Source organism: Sorghum bicolor, chromosome 1 (genome assembly GCF_000003195.3).
Source record: "Sorghum bicolor cultivar BTx623 chromosome 1, Sorghum_bicolor_NCBIv3, whole genome shotgun sequence".
In the NCBI taxonomy this organism is placed as follows: Eukaryota; Viridiplantae; Streptophyta; class Magnoliopsida; order Poales; family Poaceae; genus Sorghum; species Sorghum bicolor.
Window position 1 is genome coordinate 19,717,615 of NC_012870.2, and position 24,020 is coordinate 19,741,634.

At 42.1% G+C, this 24,020-nt stretch overlaps 2 protein-coding genes across 2 annotated transcripts; one reads left to right on the top strand and one right to left on the bottom strand.

Annotated features, from left to right (window-relative positions):
• LOC8067394 lies at nt 195–12,275 on the top strand. The gene is made up of 2 exons (XM_002464418.2): nt 195–992; nt 11,154–12,275. Exons 1-2 carry the CDS (start codon nt 576–578, stop codon nt 11,790–11,792), a joined length of 1,056 nt encoding a protein of 351 aa, XP_002464463.2. The 5' UTR covers nt 195–575; the 3' UTR covers nt 11,793–12,275.
• On the bottom strand, nt 12,147–23,660 carry LOC8067129 (endoribonuclease Dicer homolog 3b). Its single transcript, XM_021457606.1, has 26 exons — nt 23,127–23,660; nt 22,853–23,036; nt 22,635–22,748; nt 22,052–22,186; nt 21,809–21,878; nt 21,038–21,102; nt 20,797–20,928; nt 20,502–20,654; nt 19,765–19,900; nt 19,548–19,653; nt 19,264–19,456; nt 19,032–19,192; nt 18,669–18,884; nt 18,182–18,447; nt 17,445–17,719; nt 16,864–17,372; nt 16,676–16,773; nt 16,354–16,562; nt 16,050–16,259; nt 15,000–15,482; nt 14,634–14,915; nt 14,079–14,405; nt 13,691–13,777; nt 13,521–13,596; nt 12,967–13,078; nt 12,147–12,612 (listed from the first exon to the last, which is right to left on the bottom strand). The coding sequence occupies exons 1-26, from the start codon at nt 23,546–23,548 to the stop codon at nt 12,381–12,383; spliced, it is 5,253 nt and encodes a 1,750-aa protein (XP_021313281.1). The 5' UTR covers nt 23,549–23,660; the 3' UTR covers nt 12,147–12,380.

The following is a 24,020-nucleotide window of genomic DNA, read 5'->3' on the forward strand; positions in this document are numbered from 1 at the left end:
TGCTGGCGCCAGTGGTTGTCTGCCTCTTTGCGCGGCCGCTACAAAGCGGTCTCCTCCACGTTTTCTAATAGCGCGACCGCGACTTTTTTAAAAAATTCCTCGGTCGCCTTACCTTTCGTGATCGATCGAGCTAGCTTCTCTCTACTACCTCTACGTGCCAAGCAAAGCTGTTCGTTCCATGAGTTTTTTTTTTAATAAACTGGAGGGGCCGCAGCCCCTGCAGAAAATTTATTTAAGAAACTAAGAGTTGACAAGCTTACAAGTTCGTTGCCATCATGATCCCCGAAGCAACGGCCTCCTCAACTCCTATAGAAATTAAAGCTGATCTCGCTCCTCTTCCAAATCCGATCGATCAGCTCAGTAGCTCACACATACCTAGACCTAGCGTAGCTGAAATTCTTTGTCCAGTCAATTCAAGCCGCCAAGCTAAGTAAGATTACAAGAGCACAAGAAGCTTCCAAAAAACCTCTGATTATTACTCTCGCGGCAGGGCAGCGACATGTCTCCAGTCTCCACGGCGCCGGCCGTCGTCCCCGCCGGCATGCTCTAGCTAGCTAGCGGCGGGGACGACGACCATGCCTGTGCTCAACGAGGATGGAGGAGCCGGCGCCGCCGACGATTCCGGCAGGCAACGGTGCTCGTGCCTGCCGGCGTTCTGCTGCCTCTGGGGCGCCGGCTCCGCGGGTCTTCGTCCCAACAATAAGCCCGGCGCCGCGCAGGCGAAGAAGAGACGGCGCCGCAGGCTCAGGTTCAGGCTCAGGCTGTCGTCGTGGCTGGCGTGGCCGCCGTGGTTTCGGAGGAGCGGCAAGGGGGACGCGGGCGGCGGCGACGACAGCAGCGAGAAGAGGAAGAGGCAGAGGAGGTGCGGCGGGAGGCGGTTGTTGCTGCTGCTCACGACGTCGCTGCAGTTCAAGAAGGCGCTCGCGTCCGTCGTCTCCGGGGACAGCACCGCCCTACTGCCAGTGCCAGTGCCAGTGCCAGTGCCGGCCAAGGTACGTCGTCTGATCCCACCGATGGTGGACTGGAGTGGAGGTCGATTAATTGATCGCGTCATGGGCGTGATAGATCACGACTACTCTACTGTTTGCTCGATCGATGATATCGATTGTGTGCTTACTAACTACTTTACTGTCAGTAAGTTATTAGTGCTCAACTTTGACGTCGACTGGGTATATATATGATGCATCATATATATATATCCTTTGGCGCGTAACCTGCTGTGTCACTAGTGGTGATCGAGTAGGTGGGTGGTTTAACGGGATCGATCGCGACCGCCGCGCGGCGTCGTGGCCATACATACATGGGCGCCAGCCGCTGCGTGATTGACCCACCAACGCCGTCGCCCGCCGCCGGCCTCTTTCTTTCTCTCTCTGCCGACTGCCGCGCGTCACTGTTGTCACTGTTTTCACGCGACACAAGCGCGGAATAATCTATGCCCTTCTTCAGTTCACAAATTTTTTTACCTTTAGCTACGGTAGCAATTTCGTTTGTATATGATATTTATTATCCAATTACAGAGTAATTAGGTTCAGGCAAACTGTGTAATTAGTTTTTATTTTTGTCTATATTTAATGCTCTATGCATGTGTACAAAGATTCGATGTGATAGAAAATTTTGAAAATTTTTTGGAAACTAAACAAGAAGGCCTATATAGCATTGGAGCAGAAGTAGTGATGAAACGGCAATGGCAATAAATAGATACTGATGGATCATTTCCGTGTTCTAGCTATTCCATGCTCCATTATATTTTTCGTTTCTCCTCTCCACCAATCTATGGATCCCTTTGGCACCGCTCCTAACTCCGCTCTAGCTTCCACTTCCCATTGGTCCTGCTCCCTCACGCTCCATACTTGGAGCGGTGCCATTTGGTAAGGCTAGCTCAAATCTCTAACTAATTTCAACTAATAGCTTAAGAACAAAGGTCTAATTTGCTCTGTACAAAGCTCAAGTACTATGGAAGAGAGAGAAAAGCAAAACTCAAATTACTCACTAACCAACCAATAAAACTTTAATTGAAGTGTTAGAATAGCATTTTCTTACCTTATCCAAGCTCCCCATCATAGTTTTTTCGACCAAAACCTCCCTCCCTCACTAGAGCAATTTTTTTTTTTGAAAAGAGGATTACCCTCTGCTTTTTACAAAGCATAGCGTATCGATACAAGCCTGTAAAACAGGTTCAACACAAAGAACACAGCCAAGATGTAAAGCCTAATCCAGCTAAGACAATCAAATCTCCACCACATCTGAGATAGCAACCACATTAGGCTTAAACATCTTCATCCAGTCCATAATCGCGATTCGGATTGCCTCCATACGCTCCCGGTCTTCCTCCTTCAGCAGTACGGCCCACTTCTGCAGATAGGATAAGGCAAGATACATGATGTCAGAGGGCGACTTTGGAAACTTTTGCTCAATTGCCATCTTGTTCCTGGTTGTCCACAAAGCCCACGAAAAACCTGCAAATGTAAACATGATCAACCTCTTCGGTAAAGGGCCTTTCACCCACATCCAAGTCTCAGTTAAAGATTTTATTGATCTCGGCATATCACCCCAGTGAAAAGCCTCCTTAAGAGAGCTCCAGCAAAAACGGGCTAAGAAGCAACTGAAAAAGATATGATCAATTGTTTCCAAATCATCACTCAAGGAACATTTTCCACTCCCTTTCCAGCCTCGTTTACTCAAGCTCGCTCCCACTGGCAATTTGTTGTTAAACACCTGCCACAAAAAGAATTTAATCTTCAAAGAAATTTTGCACTTCCAAATGTGCCCAGCCATCCTACTAGGGAAGCCCCCAATAGACAAGAATTTGTAGAGAGATTTGGTACTATACAACCCTTTCTTATCTAACGCCCATCCCACAGAGTCTTTAATTTCAGGATCTAAAGAAATATCCCGCAAGAGGGTTAAAAGTAACCTCCAATTCTCCAACTCACTAACAGAAAGGGATCTCTTAAAGTCAACATACCAATCTCCCCCCTCCCAACACTCTGATACTGACACATAGGGATCCCTTGCCATCTTATACAAATCATCGAACGCAATTTTTAGAGGAACATTCAAAAGCCAACAGTCCTGCCAAAACCTACAGTTGTCTCCATTTCCCACTTTGAAAATAGCCCCCCAATTAAAAAGATGTTTGATTTTGTGCAAGCCTTGCCAAAATTGAGAGCTCCCTTTAGTTTTTGATGCAAAGAAAGAGCATCCATCAAGATATTTAGCCCTTAGGATCTTAAACCAGAGAGACTCCGGTTCCTGAAGGATTCTCCAAATCCATTTTACTAGCAAACAGTCATTCATGAGCCTAGTATTGATAATACCCAGACCTCCCAAGTCTTTAGGCCTACTCACCATCTCCCATTTGGCCATATGATATTTAAATTTCTGTTCAGTACCTTGCCACAGGAAATTGGCTCTAATACTATCCATTTTCTTATGTACCCCATCATGTAACCAATAAAACCCCATGCAATATAAAGGAATACTGGACAGACAGGTATTTGTAAGAATTTGCCTCCCCCTAGAAGTCAAATGTTTACCTCTCCAAGGATCTAATCTTTTAAGCATTTTCTCAGGAATAGGTGAGAAAGCTCCCATATGAAGATGCTTATCACTAATAGGAATACCCAAATACTTAAGAGGCAGCTCTCCTAAACTACAGTTTAGCATGTTGGCCATCCTTTCTTTCTCCCTTTGTTCCACTCCAAAAACATAAACTTCACTCTTATGAAAATTAATCTTTAGCCCAGTAAGCCATTCAAAACAATACAAGATGAGTTTCAGATTAATTATAGATCTGTCCGAACCATCAATCATGATAACCGTATCATCTGCATATTGAATATGAGATATACCCCCAGGGACCAAATCACTTAGAACCCCCTTGATGTGCCCTTTGTTGATTGCCTTCTGAAGCATGACACCTAAGGCATCAGCCACAAGATTAAAAAGCAAAGGGGAAAGAGGGTCCCCCTGTCTTAAGCCTCTGTGAGTGCTAAAGAACTTACTCCTTTCCCCATTCACATTAATACAAACCTTCCCCCCCCCCCCTCACTGTGCTCATAACCCAAGTAATCCACTGGACTGGGAAACCTTTTCCCTTCATAACTTGCTCAAGGAAGTTCCAATTCACCCTGTCATAGGCTTTCTCAAAGTCAATTTTGAGCACTAAACCTTGTTTTTTGGATCTCCTAAGTTCATGCAGAACTTCATGTAGTACTAGTACTCCCTCCAGAATGTTTCTCCCTTTAATAAACCCAGTCTGATTTTCACCAATGATTTTTTGAGCCACAGGGACTAGCCTGTTAGTTAGCAACTTAGTGAAGCATTTATAATCCACATTTAAAAGGCAAATAGGTCTGTATTGCTTTATGGTATTTGCCTCTTTCAGTTTAGGAACAAGAGTAATCACCCCAAAATTTAACCTTTTTATGTCCAAATCTCCCTTATGAAAATCTTGAAACATGGAGTAAAGGTCCTGCTTATACACCTCCCAGCATTTTTTAAAGAAACCTGGCCCAAAACCGTTTGGTCCAGGTGCTGAATTCTCCTTCAGACTCATAATCACCTGCTTAACTTCCTCAAACTCGAAATCTTTCACTAGATCTCTTTTCATATTCTCAGACAACTTGTAACATTCAGGCCAAAAATTTCCTCCCAAAACCAATCCACTCTCTTCATTGGGGCCAAAAAGCTTCTTGTAAAACTCAACAATGTGAACAATAATCTCTTGCTGACCTCTAATCTCCCCATCATCTGAGGTCATAATAGTAATAGTATTTTTCCTACGCCTCCCATTGGCAAACTGATGATAGAAATGAGAATTAGTATCTCCCTGAAGCACCCATTTAGTCCCAGCTCTCTGTTTCCAGTACAAATTTTCACTAATAGCTATCTTTTCCAACTTATCCTCTAAATCTATTCTTTCCTCCCACTCTAAGATAGATAGAAGCCTAGTTTCAGCTATGGAATCTAAATCCTGAATCCTTTTAGTCAGATCAGTTTTAACATTTCTTTGGTCCCCCATCGACTTAAGGTTCCAGCCTCTTAGATACTTCCTCAAATTCTGCATACATCCATGCCAGATATCCAGAGAGTAGCTCGCTCCTTTATTGTCCATTTTAAATTGAAGCCATTTATCTTGAATCACTTGGTAAAAGTTCTCTCCCTGAAACCATGCATCTTCAAAAAAGAAGTATCTAGGTCGGAGCTGACCATTCTCCCCAGAATTTAAAATGATTGGACAATGATCTGAGCCAATCCTAGCTTTCGTCCAAGCAAAACAAGTAGGGAACTTAGATTCCCACTCTTCCGAAGCAAGAACTCTATCCAGTTTTACCATAATTGGATTTTTCTGTTTATTAGACCATGTAAACCGAGATCCACTAATAAAAATCTCCCTCAATTGGAATTCGCTGATAAAACCATTGAAAAGATCCATTAGTTTTTGCTCCCCCTGACCTTGGTTCCTATCTCCATTACACCTAATCAAGTTGAAATCACCGCCCATAAGGATAGGTAAAGTCTCCCTTCTACAAAAGGAGGAAAGATCCTGAATAAAACCAGGGGATTGCACATGCTGTGCAGAACCATACACATTCACTATCCAGTATCTGACATTAGTAACTCTATGTCTTACCAGGATAGATATGAAACAATCCTCCAGGACAGTTTCCTCTATTTCCAAAATATCTGTCTTAACCCCTGTCAACAAGCCCCCTGAGTGCCCCTTGGCAGGGATCCAGCTCCACACAAAATCTTTATTGCCAGCCATCTCTTTCAACTCCCAATCAACAAAGTCACTCTTGATAGTCTCTTGTAAAGCAACAGCATCTAAATCCTCCTGAATCACATGATTTTTCACCAAGGATCTCCTGTAAGACTTCCCTAAACCCCTAACATTCCAAAACATAACTTTCATGATATACCTTCACCCATAGCTCCCCCCCTTTCTGGCTCACTAATATTACCATCCTCCCCACCCACATAGGTATTAGTGTCAATATTTCTATGACTATTTAGTATTACCCCTAGGGAAAGATCCTGTAACTCGTCATCATTTCGAGGAGCAGTTTTATCTTTCTGTTTTTCTAAGTAAGCTTTATATTGTGCTTCAGCAATAGCAGCCCGAGCTAATTCTTCTGCTCTGAAAGCCCCTATTTGATCATCTATATTATCGCACTCAATATCTAAATCTAACATAACAGAATGTATGTCGCCAGAAGATAATGTATGTCACTAGAGCAATTTTTAGGAGGTGCCTTAGGCCTCCCAACCTTATCTCCTCGGGTTGGAGTGAGTGACCCGAGGAGGAAGAAGGCTACAGTCATATATACAGCCGCGATTTGTAAGGACGGCGAATCACCAGTCGCCCTTTAGAAATTAGTTTGTAAGGGCGCCTGGATCACCATCCACCCTTACAAATCCCACGGTAAGGGCGGCTCGTGTTACCAGCCGCCCTTACTGTGAGATTTGTAAGGGCGGCTAGTGATCACGAAGCCTAGTGTTGATGAAAAACCCACTGGCGGTTGCATCACCAGCTGTCCTTACAGTGGAAGTCCTACAAACCATTTTTCACGTAGTGGCTCCTACAGTAGCTCCAGGAGTAGATTCACGGGGCGTGGGCTGCCCGGGCTGCAGCCCCCCTTGATTTATGCCTTTGAGTCAATGGTACTTAACCTCAAATTACTATTACTCTCTAGCTCTAGCCCTAAACTTTCACTATTTAGCCACCTTTTTTATCCCAATCCTAGATCCGCCCAGCTCCAACTCCTAACCACGGAGAGGATAAGGAATGCACCAGTAGATGGACGTGAGAAAGAGCACAATGCAGAGAAAAAGGAGAGCCATGACAATGGCGGAGAAGGTGATTAATATTGGGTTTTAGTGTTTTACTTCAGCCTCGCGGGTTCACCTATTGATAGTGATGGGCGATGGAAACGGCTAGGGGCGGGCAACGCATCGGAAAGTCAAGTTCTTCGTCGACTGTCCAATAGATAGAGAGAGACCTTAATCCACGAATACTCTGATTTAAGCTACGTCCGTACTCTTAAATTGCCGCTAAGCAGCCATAGAATTAATTATGTATGTACGCGGCCAGACCAGGTTTTTCAATTCAAGCTTTTTCTTGGGCGACAGCAGCAAGCAACGCAATACTAAAATTGTTCTGGTTAGAATTAATCATGCATGCATGTCATTTTCACGCCATGATGCTTGGCCGCCGTTCGTGGCGCGCGACCAAACTACCGGACCAAGCATTCTCTGTTGTAAAGCATCTCGTTCTTGCCTGGGGCCTGCCCCTTTAGAAGTTTGGCAAGGGAAAGTCAACTAGTTTAATCTGCAGATGCAGTGCTTCCCTTCTTCTTCAAGTTCGCTAGCTAGCTATCTATAAGGTTGTCCATACCACTAGTACTAGTAGTATATACTCCTCCGTCCATAAAAGCTGCAATTTCGAGAGTTGTTCTAAGTCAAACTTCTAAAACTTTAACCAAATTTATAGAAAAAATATTGAAATTTATAGTACCAAATTAATATCATTAGATTTATCATAAAATATATTTCATAAGATACTCATTTGATATCATAGTTATTGATGTTTTTTTTTCTATAAAGTTGGTCAAAGTTAAAAAAATTTGACTGACACGGATTCTAGAAGTTAAAGCTTTCAGGGACAAAAGAAGTAGCATATCAGGGCACTCCCAATGTTAGAAACTACATATAATTTGTATACATATTAATTTCTATAGACACTATGTATAGAAACTATGCTACCAATAGATAGTTTCTACTCCCTCCGTCCCAAAATAAGTGTCGTTTGCGCTTTCCAAAAAATAACTTTAACTAAATACATAGTAAAAAATATTAATATTTATAGTACATAATTAGTATCATTGAAAAGATCTTTAAGTCTAGTTTTTTAACAAATTTATTTCAAGACACAAATATTGCACATATTTTCTACAAATCGAGTCAAACTTGTGGCACGAAAACCTAAAACGACACTCTTTTTAGGACGGAGGGAGTATACAATAATTTTTTATCCAATCACATTCATTCTCTCTATTCTCAACCAATCATATCACTTCATTTCTTGGATCTCGTGTAGACATGGTTTCTAACTTAGACACATTTTTTTATGATTTTTGCTCTCTCTCTTCAATAACTACCTTGTCACATCAGCGAAATGCTTAGGTGACACCATAATTAATGTATATAGAAATTATGATAGTTTCTGTGTTGAGAGTGCTCTTATTAATCGATAACCTCTCCAATGATCTAATTATAACATATTATTATAGACTGACTACTATACTATAGCTATTACAATAGCTTTTACTCTGTTTGTCATGTAGTATTAAGCTAATAATGGCCTGTTTGGTTTCCAGCGGTAAAGTTTATCGTCCGTCACATCGAATGTTTAGATATATGTATGAAGTACTAAATGTAGATTATTTATGAAACTAAAAATATGGCTAGAGTGTAATTTGTGAGATGAATTTTTTAAACCTAATTAGTCCATGATTGGACACTAATTGTCAAATAAAATAAAAATACTATAGCACTTGTTAAACTTTAACAACCCCAACCAAACACCCCCTAAAATCTGTCGTTGATCTCTTGTAGTAGCTGGTTATGACTGCCATATTAGTACTTCTATATCGATTTAGGGCTTGTTTAGATGCAAAAACTTTTTGAATTTTGGCACTGTAGCACTTTCGTTTTTATTTGACAAACATTGTCCAATTATGGAGTAACTAGGCTTAAAAGATTCGTCTCGCAATTTACAGACAAACTGCGTAATTAGTTTTTATTTTTATCTATATTTAATACTCCATGCATGTGTCGCAAGATTCGATGTGATGTGAAATCTTGTAAAGTTTTGGGTTTTTGAGTGCATCTAAACAAGGCCTTAGCTTTGAGATTTTGCACATAGATGTGTCTAATCTACTAGCAATGGTACAAGCGGGTGTGGGCTCTGTGGCTGTACGAAGGGGTTTGACACTCGCTGACGTCATTGCATTTACACCATTAGAGCACTCTTAAAAATTATTATAGTTTTTAGAAACCGGATCTAAGTTATAAACCATTTACATTAGATCCAAGACATAAAGTGATATGATTGGTTGAAAATAGAGAGAATAAATATGATTGAATAAAAATTATTCTGTAGAAACCCTCCATTGAGACTATAGTTTTTGGACGCGGATTGAGTGACTTTCCTTCGTCAAGTCACGACGTAACTTTCGTTTCATCCTGTGCGTCCAACACCGATCCAAGGGCTTTTATCTATTCAAAGCAAAAACAACATCACGTGCGGGAGGCAAGCCGGAGCAGAGAAGGGAGCAGAAGCATTCGCCGCCGCACGGCAAGGCGCAGGAGCACTGGGACGGCGGAGGACCGAGGACGACAGGGCAGGACGCCTCAACTCCTTTGTGCAGCGGGCTGCCGCTGCTGCTCGGCACAACACGCGAGAAACTACAGCGATGAGAGGACGCAGGCAAGAGCATAGGGCCGTCGGCGAGCTCGCACCCAGCACGACCGATGTAGAAGGCGGCATGACAAACAAGAGGCCGACGCGGAGAGCTTGGGGTCAGCTTTGCCGAGTGTGCGCAGAGAGCTGCTGGCACAGAGGGCGGCGCGATGTGCTCTCGGCCAGCACCGCGAGTGTGTGCAAAACTGGGGCGGAGCGCCGTGGAGGGCGGTGCGACAACCGACGAGTGCAGCAAGCGAGTGCAGCAGACTGTGCGGAGGCCAGCGCGGAGAGTGACGAGGCGAGCTCGCTGCCCTCGCTCCCAGCGCGGGGAGCGTGCGAGGCCGAGGTGGAGGGCGGCACGACAATAGAGCGGTCGACAAGGATACTGACACGGCGAGCTTGCGACCGGCATGCGCAGAGTGCGGCCGGGACAGAGGGCGGCGCGGTGAGCTCACGGCCAGCACCGCAGGTGTGCGCGGCCGGGGCGTAGGGCGGCGTGACGAGAGGCGGCCAACACGATCTCGGTGAGCCGTGAGCGCGTAGGATACGGACTCAACCGCGCACGCCGCCACCGCCCATCAGCGTGCGATATTGAATGACATGGCAAGGGCCAGCACGGTCCAAACGGAGATGTCCTGACTCATGAGGGGGGATTTCATTGCAGAGACAGCAGGCGCTGCTCCGGCTCCCGCGGTTGGGAGGAGCAGCAGCCTTGCTCCACCGGCAGCTCGTCCGCATGCGACCAGAAAGTTGAGCGCGAAGATGGCCAGGTTGAAGCAGCTCGCCCACATGCGACCAGAAAGTTGAGCGAGAAGAAAGTTTAGCGAGAAGATGGCCAGGTTGAAGAACACCGTGGCTGAGAAGACGATGGAGACGGCGACAACGACCGGACAGAGATGTTGAGTGGCGGCGGCAACGAGCTGCTCCGCGTGCAGCAGCATGGGCGCATGGCGGAGCCGGTGCAGAGTGCAAGGAAGAGAATGGGGAGCGGAGATCTTGTCCCAGAGCCGACTGACGCTTCTCCAGCAGCATCAGTTGGGGCGGTTAGGAGAACTCCTCCGTACTAGCTCCTGTGCCTCCATGGACGACTCTTCCCTTCGCTTCCCTTCACAATAGAAATAGAGATTATATACCTGGATTGCTTGCAAGCATTGTGAACCATTGGATCTCTCTTGAATGGTGGATTTACAAGCGAAAGTTACGTCGTGACTTCCTTGAACAACGTTACTGAATCCGCGTCTATAGTTTTTATATATAGTATCTATAAAAATTAATAAGTATAAAAACTATATATAGTTTCTAACATTGAGACTGCCCGTAGGCAGCAAAGCAACCACACAACTAGTGCTTTACACCCACCGTCTTGTATCAGAGGTCGTTATGGGATGCATATATGTTAAATTTTCTCAACTTTAATTAGATTTGTAGAAAATATTTGCAACACTTATATCCCCAAATAAGTTTATTATGAAAAGTATATTTAATGATCTATCTAATGATACTAAAATGTATTATAGATATTAATATTTTTTTATATATAGTTGATGAAAGTTAAAAAAAATTGACTTCTCAAGAATGACTTATATTTGGGACACACAATTCAGTGGATGCATCAATATATTCTCTAACGGTCCATGCCATCGCTTAAACACTCATTGCCATCATGCCATGGCGCACTCCGCAGATGAGCAGTTACGGCGACGCCAAGAAGCAAAGCCGCAACCGCAGGCCACGGCGGCCAACGGTAGACGACGACGCGGCGAGCGGCAGCCGACAACCACCGCAAGCCTCGAACACTGCTGCGACTGCGAGCACCGGATGTACCACGGCGCATGCTCGTTCTCGGCCGGAGACGACGACGAGCCACCAGGCGCCGAGCCCTAGACCAACCGACGGGCCCGCCGCTGGTGCCAGCCGCACCTGGCGAGCGCCGTCGTCGAGGCGCCAGCGCCACTCGCTTCGTCAGCCCGGCGACTGCTCCAGCAGCGGCGGCCTGTGGACGGCGGCGACGACGCTGGGCGTGATCGTGCTCCTCGGCCGCGTCGCCGCCGTGTTCTTCCTATGCTCGTGCCTGTACGGCGCGCGCTTCGTCCGGTCCTGGGCTGCCGGTGCCAGCGCCAAGGCCCAGCTGAGCAGCGGCGGCGTCGCTGGCGTTACCGTCGGTACTAGTAGCCGGCGCTTCCGTCACCCGGTGGGGGTGGCCGCGGGCGACAAGGCCGTGGCGGAGCTGTGCGCCACGGAGGAGGAGTGCAAGAAGAAGGTGGTCATGGCAGGGTTGCTCGACAGGGCCGGCAAGACACCATCGTCGCGCTTTGGTAGGTGATCAGATCACAAGAGGACGCTCTGTAAATGATGCCATTTAGTTAGGCTTTGAACGGACAACGTGGTGTGCTTGTGATGAACTGGTGATCATAGGCTGGTAGCAGAGTGTTTTGCTTTTATGTTTTCCTGTGGTGAAATTGGCAATTTGACATGAAGAGCTGTGTACACGATTGGATGTTGCTCAGTCGGCCCAATTTGGCTGGCATGGGATTGTGAGGTCGACATTTTGTGATTTCTGGGCACGGGTTTTGGGGTGGAATTTTTCACCATACGTCATATATGACACGTGGGTCCAAATCGTAGCAATGCAAAATGTTTTGCTTGTCCTATCAAATGAACCGTAGTTTGTATAAGCTTTGAGAAGACAGAAAAGCTCTTATGCCGCTCCCAATATCTGTAGAGCTCTAGCTTGAACCCAAGTGTCCAGATATTGCTGCTAAGGCAATGAAACACTATACCACTGTACCAGCAAGTACTTTAACGCGATCCTATAGTCACTTATCACATCGAGTCTCATAAACATCTTCAACACAAATCACATTGGGAGCTGAGGGAGATAATACCCTCCCACATTAATCAGTGTTGCCCATTAACTGGTATTATTATCCATGTTGCTTTGCTGTGTCTGCTTGCATATGCAGACCTTGAGTTCTTCAAGTTTCTGAAGCATTACCAGAGACGCTGAATCCTGAGAACTCTTCTTGTCAGTCCGGCGCTCACCTTGAAGTGTAATGACAGTCACATCAGGTATGTGCAAGGTAATAGTTGAAACGAAGCTATTGAAGTTTGTGGTTGTAACCCCATCCAGAACAATAGGAGTCCTGTTGCAGCAAAAATAAAATAAAACAAACACTGTTAAAAATAAACCAAATGTTGCTTAAATCATCTAAGAGAAAATATTCATCCAGAAAAAATTGTTGATCAGATATATAATTTTGCAGATGATTGTTTAGGCTTCATGAATTAAAAAAAAACTAGCATCATATATATGAACACTAAACCAGCTGATTTTCTGAAGGTAGTCTTGTTTGAACCATGATTCTTAAATGTAAAAGACATAGAAAGATAAAAAAAAGTTCCTGAAGACCAAATGAATAAGAATCATCAAAGCTCTTGTGAATGAAGTTTCACATTCTTTTACAAGAAAAATAATGTTTGGGTATTATTTGACATACCTGAACCTTTGTTCCACAAATTCAAATTCTGGAATTGGCCACTGCAATCTCTTGCATAGCCTAAAAAGTGCAGTCCGAGGTCCACCTTTATCCATTTTGAGAGGAAGAACAACTGAAAGCATATGAAAGGCCATGGCATCTGAGTACTGCTAAGTATTTTGTGGCTGCTAGAACTATACAGAATAAATCTAATTACTAATTTGCTTCAAAAAAAATCTAATGACTAATATTTCCTATTTGATAGCCTGGCCAGTGAGTACCATATACTCCATTCATTCCAAATCATAGTTCACTCTAGCTTTGTCCTAATTCAAACTTCCCTAACTTTGAAGAAGTTTTAATAAAAATATATCAACACCTCAAGTTCAAGTAAATGTACTATGAAAATATATTTCATGGAAAATTTAATGAAACTAACTTGATGTTGTAATGTTCATGTATTTTTCTATAAACTTGGTCAAAGTTAGAAAAGTTTAACTTAGGACATAAAAGTATAAAACTAAAGTGAACTATAATTTGGAACAGAGGGAGTAATAACCAAAACAGGGCATTACCTGCTGCTCTCACCGAGGAAAGACCTTCTAGGCTAAGACTGCCATTCACGTCAGGACAATCATATCGTGATTCCAACTACATAGATGCGATAATATTCATTACTCAGAGCATCAGAATTGAGTTCACTACTTTGATGTGCCATTTTGTGGAAAACTCTCTAGAAGCTTACACTTATCAATTCTGATTGCAGTTCTGAAGAGACAATATCCAATTGCTTAGCCTTAGAGAAACATTGTTTAAGAGAAAGACCCCGTTTCTGCATTCAGAACAAAAATTAAAACCAGTTCTAGAATAGTCAACAAAACATACTCCATCCTTCTGAAAATACATGACACTCGAGAGGCAAATTTTGCCTATAGTTCAAGCCACCGGATGGAACCATCATGGATTTCCGACAGGAAGGAGTAGCATCTACTGCCAAAGCAACCATTACAATAGAATAGAAAGTTACACCCAAGGTGTGTAGTTGGGTTACCCATTAGCATCACAATGGACCTGCCCAACCCCTTGAACTAGACAATTTCTTGATATTTTTGTTTCTATTTGAAAAGATATACCTTCAGGTCGACCAAAATTCGGGCTGCTGCCTTTGCCTTTGCACTTTTCCTATTTCTGTCATGTCCTTGTGCTATCAGCAGTTCATCTCGCAGCTGCACCGTCATCTCTATAATTAATTCTTCTCCTTTACTAGTACATTTTGACTTTATGAAGCAACCAAGGTGACTACATAACTCCAGCAACTCCCGATAAGGTGGCAATGCAAGCTTATCAGGGGTAATCATTGGAGAAAGTAACGGTTCAACAATCTTCCAAACCAGATCAACGTTAAAATTTACATCTATAAATATTGCACCAGTAATACTTTCCATGATGTCTCCAAGAACCTGTTCAAGGAAATTAAAATTAGCTTTCTAATTTGTGTCCATACTGTTGGCCTTGGAAAGTTCTACTTTGCTGAGTAAAAGAGATAAACATTGCACAAACAATGAAAGCACAATTATTAATTGGGAATATGAAGGAGAGCTCCATGTTATTCCCTCAAAGATATAAAAAGACAATAAAGTAAAATAAGCTGTTAAGCCACAAACAGAAGTAGAACTAAGTTTTCTAACCTTAGGTGCTTTAAATGTAGCTTGTTGAACGAATTCATTCTCTTTACCATGGTACTCCAAACTGGACCTGACATATTCTGTTACTTGCTCCAAAAGTATTCCAGATCCATGCTGTAGATGACTATGAATATTGTTTCTTACAACTGCTTGTGCAAAATTCTCATTACTAACCAAAGCTGAACGCAAGTCTGTTAATTCTCCAGGATCAACATCAGTGTGGGTAGCATAGAGATGTTGTGTGATTAATAGATCCAGCACAGAATCACCAAGAAATTCCAGCCGCTGTTACAAATCAGAAATTAAGATATGTATATCAACGTGCCTTAAATGCAATAATCTAATGTACTAAAACTCTGTTTCACTGACCTGGTAACAATAGTCAACTCCTAATTCCTGTAGAGATGGATGTGATACGGCTTCAAGCAGAAGGCCTTTCACCGAGAAGTTGTACTTCAGTTTTGCTTCCAGTTCCTCAAAAACTTTTAATTTTGATAAATAGCACAATTGAGATGCATTAGAATTATATTTTGCTTTCTGCACTAGTTCCATATCACATCTGACATCAATACCAAACCACCTCATAACCCAAATTGCAGCAGTGATGCCACCACCAACATAATATGCTCCAACTAGTGCTTCAACACAATCAGATACTGTTTTTGAGCACATCCATCTGTGGCCTCTGTCACATGGTTTTCCCACAATAAAAGATGGATCATCACTGATATATTCTCCAGTAAAAGGAACAAATGCAGTTTCGATTCCACAGTTACAAGGAAAAGGGCGCAATGATATCTGTCCAGGAGCAACCCAACGACGAGGGTCGAATGCAGTATCACGTATATAACCCTGAAAGCATTAATAGATATACATTAAATAAAAAAACTAATAAAAAGGAAATACTTCAAAGAAAAGATGACACCAGTGATTAGGCTTATTATATGAAACTACGGGTTCCCTCAACGTCGCAAGCTCTTAGGTCGCACCTTTAGTTTCTTAGTTACAACAGCGTGTGCTTCACCACCCTGTGGCGCCTTGTGTTCGTGTTCTACCCCTTCGTTCATGGCACCTCGCCGTGATGTGATTTTGGGCGTGTAAACCTTCTAACTTCTTCTTAATGAAACACATGCTATGCACATTCTCAAAAAAGATATGAAACTACAGATGGGTAGCACAGAACAGGAAAAAGTGTAACTGGATTCGTCTATCCATTGTAGCATGAATAGCATGCATCTTATTCCTTCTGGACTAAACCTTCTGGAAAATGTCAACTTTTGTCAAATGATGACAAGGAATAATTGGTGTCACTGTCACACAAAACTGGTTGAATTATGATGTAAAGAATATTGACAGATCCAATTATGAACTTCAGCAAAATGACATCACACAAATGGACTTAGGCTTGAAAACATCTACCTGCAGGGATCGGCATATTCCATGTTTATGCAGTGTCGCATTGCATACCGCCTTGGATCTCATATCAGAGAGATGGCCTTCATGTTTCATTGGATATCTTAGGAACAGGTCACATCCTATTACATATTTCAGTACTGAGTCTCCTAATAACTCCAACCGCTCCAGAGAAAAGGTCTCGCAGCACCTTAAAGTTGTTATAGCTTCCAAAATCTAGCATGAAGAGAAGTCAGATTTCTGATATATGCATTAGCATTACTATCCTTAACAAATAAAACAATACGTAATATCATAAGAGAGAACAAACCAGAGAACTTGGTATGCGTTGAGTGTAACTAATGTCTCTGCGAAGCTGGCTGGCTAACATTAAAGACTGAACCCGATGCATTACAGAAGGGAGCAAGTAAAATGATTTGAGAATATCAGTTGTGACATCAATGTGGATGAGTAGTTCAGGTGGGACTCGGGCATGAATTTGCTCTTTTTCCACGAGCAGAGGATTGCCAGTTGAACCATCTGCCATAAATTGGATAGTGTCATGTAAAAGCAGAGCCAAAGTAACACAATTACTAGTCTCAAATTATACAACAGAGAAGGGAAAGAATGCTACTACATTGAGGTTAAAGTACCTTGGTATTTCATTTTTGAAAAAAGTAAATTGTGTGCATTGTGACTTTGCTTTAACAGCAACAAAGGTTGCCCTGGATGTTGAATAACAATACCATACCTACATATAGGTGAGAACAGAGAAATTAGTGAGCAAGCATAACAGAGTGGATCAATTCTTGAATTGAGAAAATTAAAAATGAGCACCTACTTTTGATGGTAATAGTCCACGAATGAAGAAAATGGTGAAGCTTTCCCATTATACATCTCATCGAATGAGTCGTCTGCAGTTGTATCTAAAATCAAGTCAAGGACAGAATAGATCCTCCCAGTATGAAGAGACAGCACAACTGAATCTTTGACTGTGGAAAAATGAAGAGATTTATTGGCCAGATGAATGATGTCTTCTCCCTTGTTGCTTCTTTTATGTGAACATAAGTTTTCATGGTTAAGATTTCCATCTTCTAGATACAAATTTCTCAACTGCTCCACTGCACCAGAGCAAGACTCAACGGCTTCCCAGTATATGTTCAGATCATGCTGTATATGTGAAGAGTTCCTCAAAGGCAAAAGTAAGTACATGTTGTCTGAGCCCCATTGTATTTCATGACCTTTTCTGAAAATAAATTCCCTTTGCAGTCCACTCGTTCGGGAACCATGAAATAATCTACCAAATATACCATTGAAGAAGAATTCTTGGAATAATTTTCCTTTACGCAGCTGAAGAAAACTAGGAAAAGTAAGCCATTGGTAAACTTAAAAGAATTCTAGCAACAGGGTTTCTTGAACAACCTGCTCTTTGTTCAGTTGAATTTTTCCACAAGGAGTTATGGCGGTGTACACCATTTTATTAGGTATAAGGAAGAGATCTATTTCTGAATGTGCCACGTCATCATCAAGTACTGATTCCATTAAGAGAACGAACCCAGCAAAAGTTTCACCTTCTTGATCACAACGAAAATCAAATGTGTAAGAATTCAGAATGACAGTTTCACTTTCATGGATCCAGTTTCCAGATAGACCATGAACATTTATTATTCCATGAAGCTCCTTTCGTTTAGTTGTTCCTGCCAAAATGGTGAAAGGGCAATGGAAAAAATATAAAATCTTCTTCGGAAGGAGAAGCACTCATAGCTGTTGCTAATACTTCATGGGAATGCTACTGTCAACTTCCATTTGTAAACTAAGTATTCAGTGCATTGCTCAATCCATGTCAAAAATAACAAATGAGACATTTTCTTAATAAACAAGTCCACAAAGATAACAACTTATACGAAGAGAGTTTCTGTACAAGTAAATATGATGCAGCATGCAAGGCAACAAACAGATTCAACCACCACTAGCTCATCAAGTTCTATCCTGGTATGCAGAAGTTTCATGCCCGTTCTGAGTCACAACCACTATAAACAGACTCACTCACTGTACAGTATTTTATTGTTGAAACAGAGATAAATATATGAAGAGGTGTTCCTCTCAATGAAACATTGATGTAAGCACGAAGCAACACTTGCAAAACATTAGAACCATACCTGGTCCAGAAACACATTTTTTATCTGTTGTGTCTGTATCGATATCCATAGGCTCTTCAGTCAAGGGTACTAGATGATCATCGAGTTCTCCCAGCTCGTGCAGTTTCTTGCATGCCTCGAGGCATACAAGCTGCTTGGCTAAATTACATGTACTGCTTGGAGGACCAACTATACTTCGAAATGCAGCATTGGGGGGCATTGTCAAGGCACATTGATATGACCCATCTTTGAGACCCACCTCAAAGCAAGGCTTTGGCAAGTAATACCTGGAGAGGAGTGCTATCGTGTTTTTATACAGCAAGTTCATGGGGTAGGAGGTGTAGTTATTCCATTATGTGTGACATTTAAGTTTGATCAACTTTTCAGCCCACATGCAAATACTACCCATAGCAGGAACAAATCCAATTGAAAGTTTAAGAATAGCAATCACACATATGTTGAAATGCAGATCAACGAACACATATGCAGATTAAAAGCACAAGCATACCTATCTTTAGGAAGCTTCTCACAATATTTATAAATTAGATTGACACAGCATTCTGCAGTGATAGTTGCTCCTGTTGATTCAACATGGTACATGTACTTCTCTTGGAGAGGCAAATCAAGTGATGGAGTATTTGGCTGTTTATGCAGTGCGAAGGTTTTAACATAGTATTCAGTTCGTATTATACGAAATATGTGTTCCTGCTGCACCAAGTTACCCCTGAAAGTTCCAGACAAAGCATATAAGAAAAGGTTTAAGAATAGGTGTAACTTGGAACGGGACAAAATATTGGTGACCATATAAACTTTTTTATAGTTAAACAGTCCATATCAAAATAAAATTGATTAAATATAGCAAACTTTGTACCTTTCAATCATAAGAACATAACTTGAACTGCTTCTTCTGGCACGCCCACGAGACTGGACATAGCTACAAACAGTTCTGGGTAAGTCAAAGCGTATCACACAGGAACAGTTAGGTACATCAATACCCTCTTCAGTGACATCTGTTGTAAAAAGCAAATTCACCTATAAATTGAAATAAGGGTTAGTATATCATTTGAATATTCCAATCAAATTTCACATGTAAAACATAATACCTTCCCAGCTCGGAACAAATCCAAAGTAAATCTCTGTACTGCTGGGCTCAAAGAATCTTTTGATGTACTCCCTCCAGTCAAGTATGAAATTGAAAAACGAGAGAAGTTCACATTTCCTCTCATAAACCTTTCAACAGCTTTGGCTGTCATAATTCTTTCTACAAAAATCATGCAAAGCACTTCCTCTGACGAGCTGTGGAGAAAACACATGTAAATGTATGTTTGCACGAACAGAAGACTAAACAAAGGAATAAATAAACATCTTAAGTGGATTAAGGTATTACCCAAATGATTTGAAAATGTTGATCAGTGTCTGCACTTTAGAAGAAACATATCCCCTCTTAGTTAGTTCCGCAGAACCAGATTCTGATTTCATCAGCTCCCCATAACCTATTATAGAATGATGCCATAAGAATTAGAAAGTAAATATTGATGCATAAAAGCTGTAGGTTCAAAGCTGGTGACAGTATAGTAAGAGTTAAGTAAAATAGTGCATCATACCCTGTGGCAAAAATTCTTCAATCAAAAATAAAGCTTCTTTGAAATAGGACACCTGTAAGTTGAGGCTTGCTTTAGAAAATAGACAATCTTCAGAATCACCTACGGTATTAATGCTTTCATTATATATTTTCACCACCTGTCAGAGAAATGTAATAAAGAGTTAGCATATAAGCATTCAAATTGTACAATTAGTTACTCTGGTTAATAAGATTGCTATATAAATACATGTATGATTTTCTAGGAACGAAGAACATAATCCTTCAAACTGAAAAAACAATCTAAAGAAATGAAAGCTACAGGTGAATGTTCGGAACATAGGATCATGACCACATATTTTCTAATACAAATGGTATGGTACTGTAATATGGTTTGCAGTGCAAGTGCTACATTATTAAGACTGGCAGGGAAAGAAACAGAAAATTTTCATAAAGGAGGGCAAATGTATTCACTGAGTTGAGCCATTTTTTCTTTTGTGAGACAAGAGAAAGGGTATCTCAAATGTGTTTCCTATAACAAAGGTGACCTATTAAATTATGCTTGCCAATTTCTTAATCCAATATATTCCCTGTCTCAGCAAGAGTCAATGGCATTAGTTAACAAATGTGTAGAAATGTAGGAGTCATTAAGGACACACGAACTTATGCAGCTACTAATCAATATCAATAAATAGAATGTAATGGACATTATAACCCTTCAGAAAAAAAAAAGAAATACTTGCTGCTTCAATAAAATAATACCTCCAAGGTAACAATTGGACCAAGAGTATTTAGTCCGTACAATATCTTCCCATGGTACCTGGACAAGCTCTTTCTCGACATCTCCAATATACTATCGGTGTCTTCAAATTTATTAGGAGATGATTCTTGTAGACTAACCAACAAACCATCAAACTGCCCAACAGTACAATGTTTAGATATATAAACATATGCGTAAGTACAAGCAGAAAAAGATACTAGGTATCGAGACTGTGGCTACTAAAAAAGCACATTTTTCTAGTGAATCAGAAGAAATATAGTTGGTTGGTTAAATCACCTCCTCGAACAGCATCTGTAACTTTGATTCCAGATCATCCAAATCAAATAAGTAAGGATCATAGTATTTATTCACAATTTTCGCACCAGTTGAAAAGCTCTCAAGTTCATTCCTATCTTCAACAATATATACCTGGGATAATGTGTAAGATATTTAAATCAGTTTGCTGCTGCAAACTTGGGTTTCCTAAAAGAACTCAATAAAAAATTTAAGGAAATTTTGGCAGCAAGAGAGAAAGAACCTTGGCATTCAATACTAGCTCAAGTTGAGCAATCTGTGCTTCACAATCTTCTATAGTAGAAGCCCCTGTAAAAATATAAGGTTTTAGAAATAAATACTAAATGCAAAATAGAATAGCATGGCACATTTAATGGTAGGAATGTGAATCCAAGGTGACAATATATTCTAATAGGGCTCCTGTGCTACACTCTGCATGACCCTACCCAAATAATAGCTAAGGATCCAAAAATGTGAACCTACCATAATTAGTAAGAAAAACATATGCCTAATGAAACAGTCATAGATCAGAAACAACTTTGACTCAGTAAATTAGTCATATATGTAGCTTCCAGTAGGATGAATAGTAACAATGAAAAACAATTAACAAGGAAGTGCAATGTGCACCCAAGAATCAAATTAGATGCACAAAATCATTAAAAAAATTAAAGCTGCAACAAATCATGTAAGCTAGATAACCTAGAAATTTATACTTCTGAGAAGTAGAGCAGCATTAGTATTTAGTACAAGAGAGCACCACACTCCCAAAATGCATTGTCTTATGATGCACAAAACAACATGAGTCGATATCAGAAAAAAAAAGTGTTATACACCAAAATGGAGTATCAATGCACCATAAAATTTATCAAAAAGAGTTTTTCATGGAGTATGACAAAAAAAAAGGAAGACAATTACAGTCATACAACATGATAATTAAAATAGCAATAAAGAATAATTGCTGGAACGATTGACAAAAGAGAAATTACACATGAATGTCATAAACAGAAACTCCTACCCCTTTTAGAAACTGGAGATGCCGTCATTCCAAATATAGCTGGCCTCCACTCAGAATCAATGTAAAACTCCTTTAAACACAAGCCGGGTTAGAGACATTAGAACTTTTGCATGACACTTGTTTAGAAAACGTGATCCTAAGGCCTAAGCAATCCATGTACTATACAAGACTGCAAGAGAGTATGGAACAAAGCCTATCGGAAATACAAGTCAAACCAAAGAAACGATCTTCAAATCGTGTTACCTTCATTATTCTTGAGTATGGATGGTTCCCACAAGCACGATGGCATTCATCAAATATTAGCAAGCTCATCACACACATTGTTAGAAAAGCATGCCTGAGAGCGTCCAATAATATCTGTGGTGTCATAACAACAATCTGAGAGGAAAAAAAAGGAAAAGAGTCATTGCTTACATATTTCACAATCGTATGAATGACTATGAAATCCAAGAGAAGAAAATAAAATTAAAAAGCCATATAAGTTCAGATAAGTTCATCACAGTGGCATATTTACAAGGATTATGAGATTTTGTGAATGTAGAGAAGTATCCGTATAGCAACGGAAACAGGGAGAATATTTCATATGTATATAGCTATTATTGAAGAATAATTTTAGTCAAGAACTCCTGCATTTATGAAGAAAATAACCTCAATCTACATTCAACTCAGGACGACCACGACTGACGGCAGTGGTTATCAACACTACAGGACGCTTGATGTTCCAGGCCATTAGTCAAGTAAGTTGGTAGTAAATCTCAGAGTGCATCACAATTGCTCAATTACTGTGTCAAGCATAGGGCAGGCTTCAGTGAACCCTGGCGCTTACCTCCTTACTGCCAATTGCTTCCTTCCAGCGCTTGGCGTTCCAGTCGCCAACCCCCGATGCCCCATGGCACTCCACCGCGTCGAGGTCTGTGTACTCCCGAATCACCTCGAATTGCTACAGCACAAACACAGAAAGGCACCGCTTCCCCCATCAAAAACACAGCCTCTACCCACCACATTCCCGCGTGGAGAAGACAAAACGGGCCACCGGAGGCCAACCTGGTGGACGAGATGTACAGTGGGCGCGAGGAACACCACGATCCGGCGTGGCGTCTCCCCAGCGCGCGCACGGAGGACGTGCTCCCGCGCGAGCATGATGGCGACCATGGTCTTCCCGGAGCCTGTGTCTAGCACCGCGATGGTGTTCCCGCGCAGCGCCGCGGCGAACACCTCCACCTGGTACCTGCACACGCGACGCGAGCGGAACCTACACATCAGCTCATCAGGCCCCCGCCACACGGCCGCACAGCGCGAGATCAGAGTCGATCAGTACCCCCGCGGCTGAAGCTGCTTGTGCGGGCGGCGAGGAGGCGGGAGCTGCGCCGGAGGAGGTGGGGGCGGCGGGTCGGCCGCCATTGGTTCGGTGCGGGTGGAGTGGCTGTGGCGGTGGCGGTGGGGAGCGCATGGCGCGGTGGTTGGTATATAAATCGGCAGTGCCGGGAGGCGAGAGGCACGGCACGGCGGAATGGGGGGAGAGAGGGGAGCTGAGCTGCGAGGAGAAGGCGAAGTGCGTGAGGCGGTGGGTGTGGGTGGCGGTGGCGCCGTGGCCTGTGTTCGTTCGTTGGAGCCTTGGAGGGGCCCCGGGGCGGCGGCGGGGTGTTTTTGCGTTCTGGGGAGCAGGCGACCGCTATCGTTACCGTTGCGGAGGCGGTACGGACGGGTTCCCGCTGATGGGCGGCTGGCGCGTGGACCCATAATGTCAGGTGGCACGTTCGTGCGAAATGTCTTTGTTGGCAAATGGTTTCGCCTCAGCCTAATACCGTCGTGATGAACCTCTCCTCCGTTCTTGTGTTTTAGTTTTCCTCAACAGAACCGATGCTCTTCTGTTTGTAACGGGATGCTCTGCGTCCATTCACTTGAAATCTGATTGGTTGCTTCTAATCTTTTATTAGCTTTAGCTTGCATTAGATCTTATAAGTATAAATCTAAGTCAAGCTAAAAGTACATAGTGTCTTGATATTTGGTTGTTCTATACAAGCAAAGCGTATTTGATAAAATTATGTGTGATTGTGTACATTTTGTTGCATATAATCATATTCATTGAGGTCTCATATTTCTACTAGAGGTATGTAAATGATAATGTTTTATTTTTTTATGTGCACGTCAGCTTATGTAAATCTGCATTGTATCATATGACTAAATCTAACGTACTCGCTATGAAGCGACA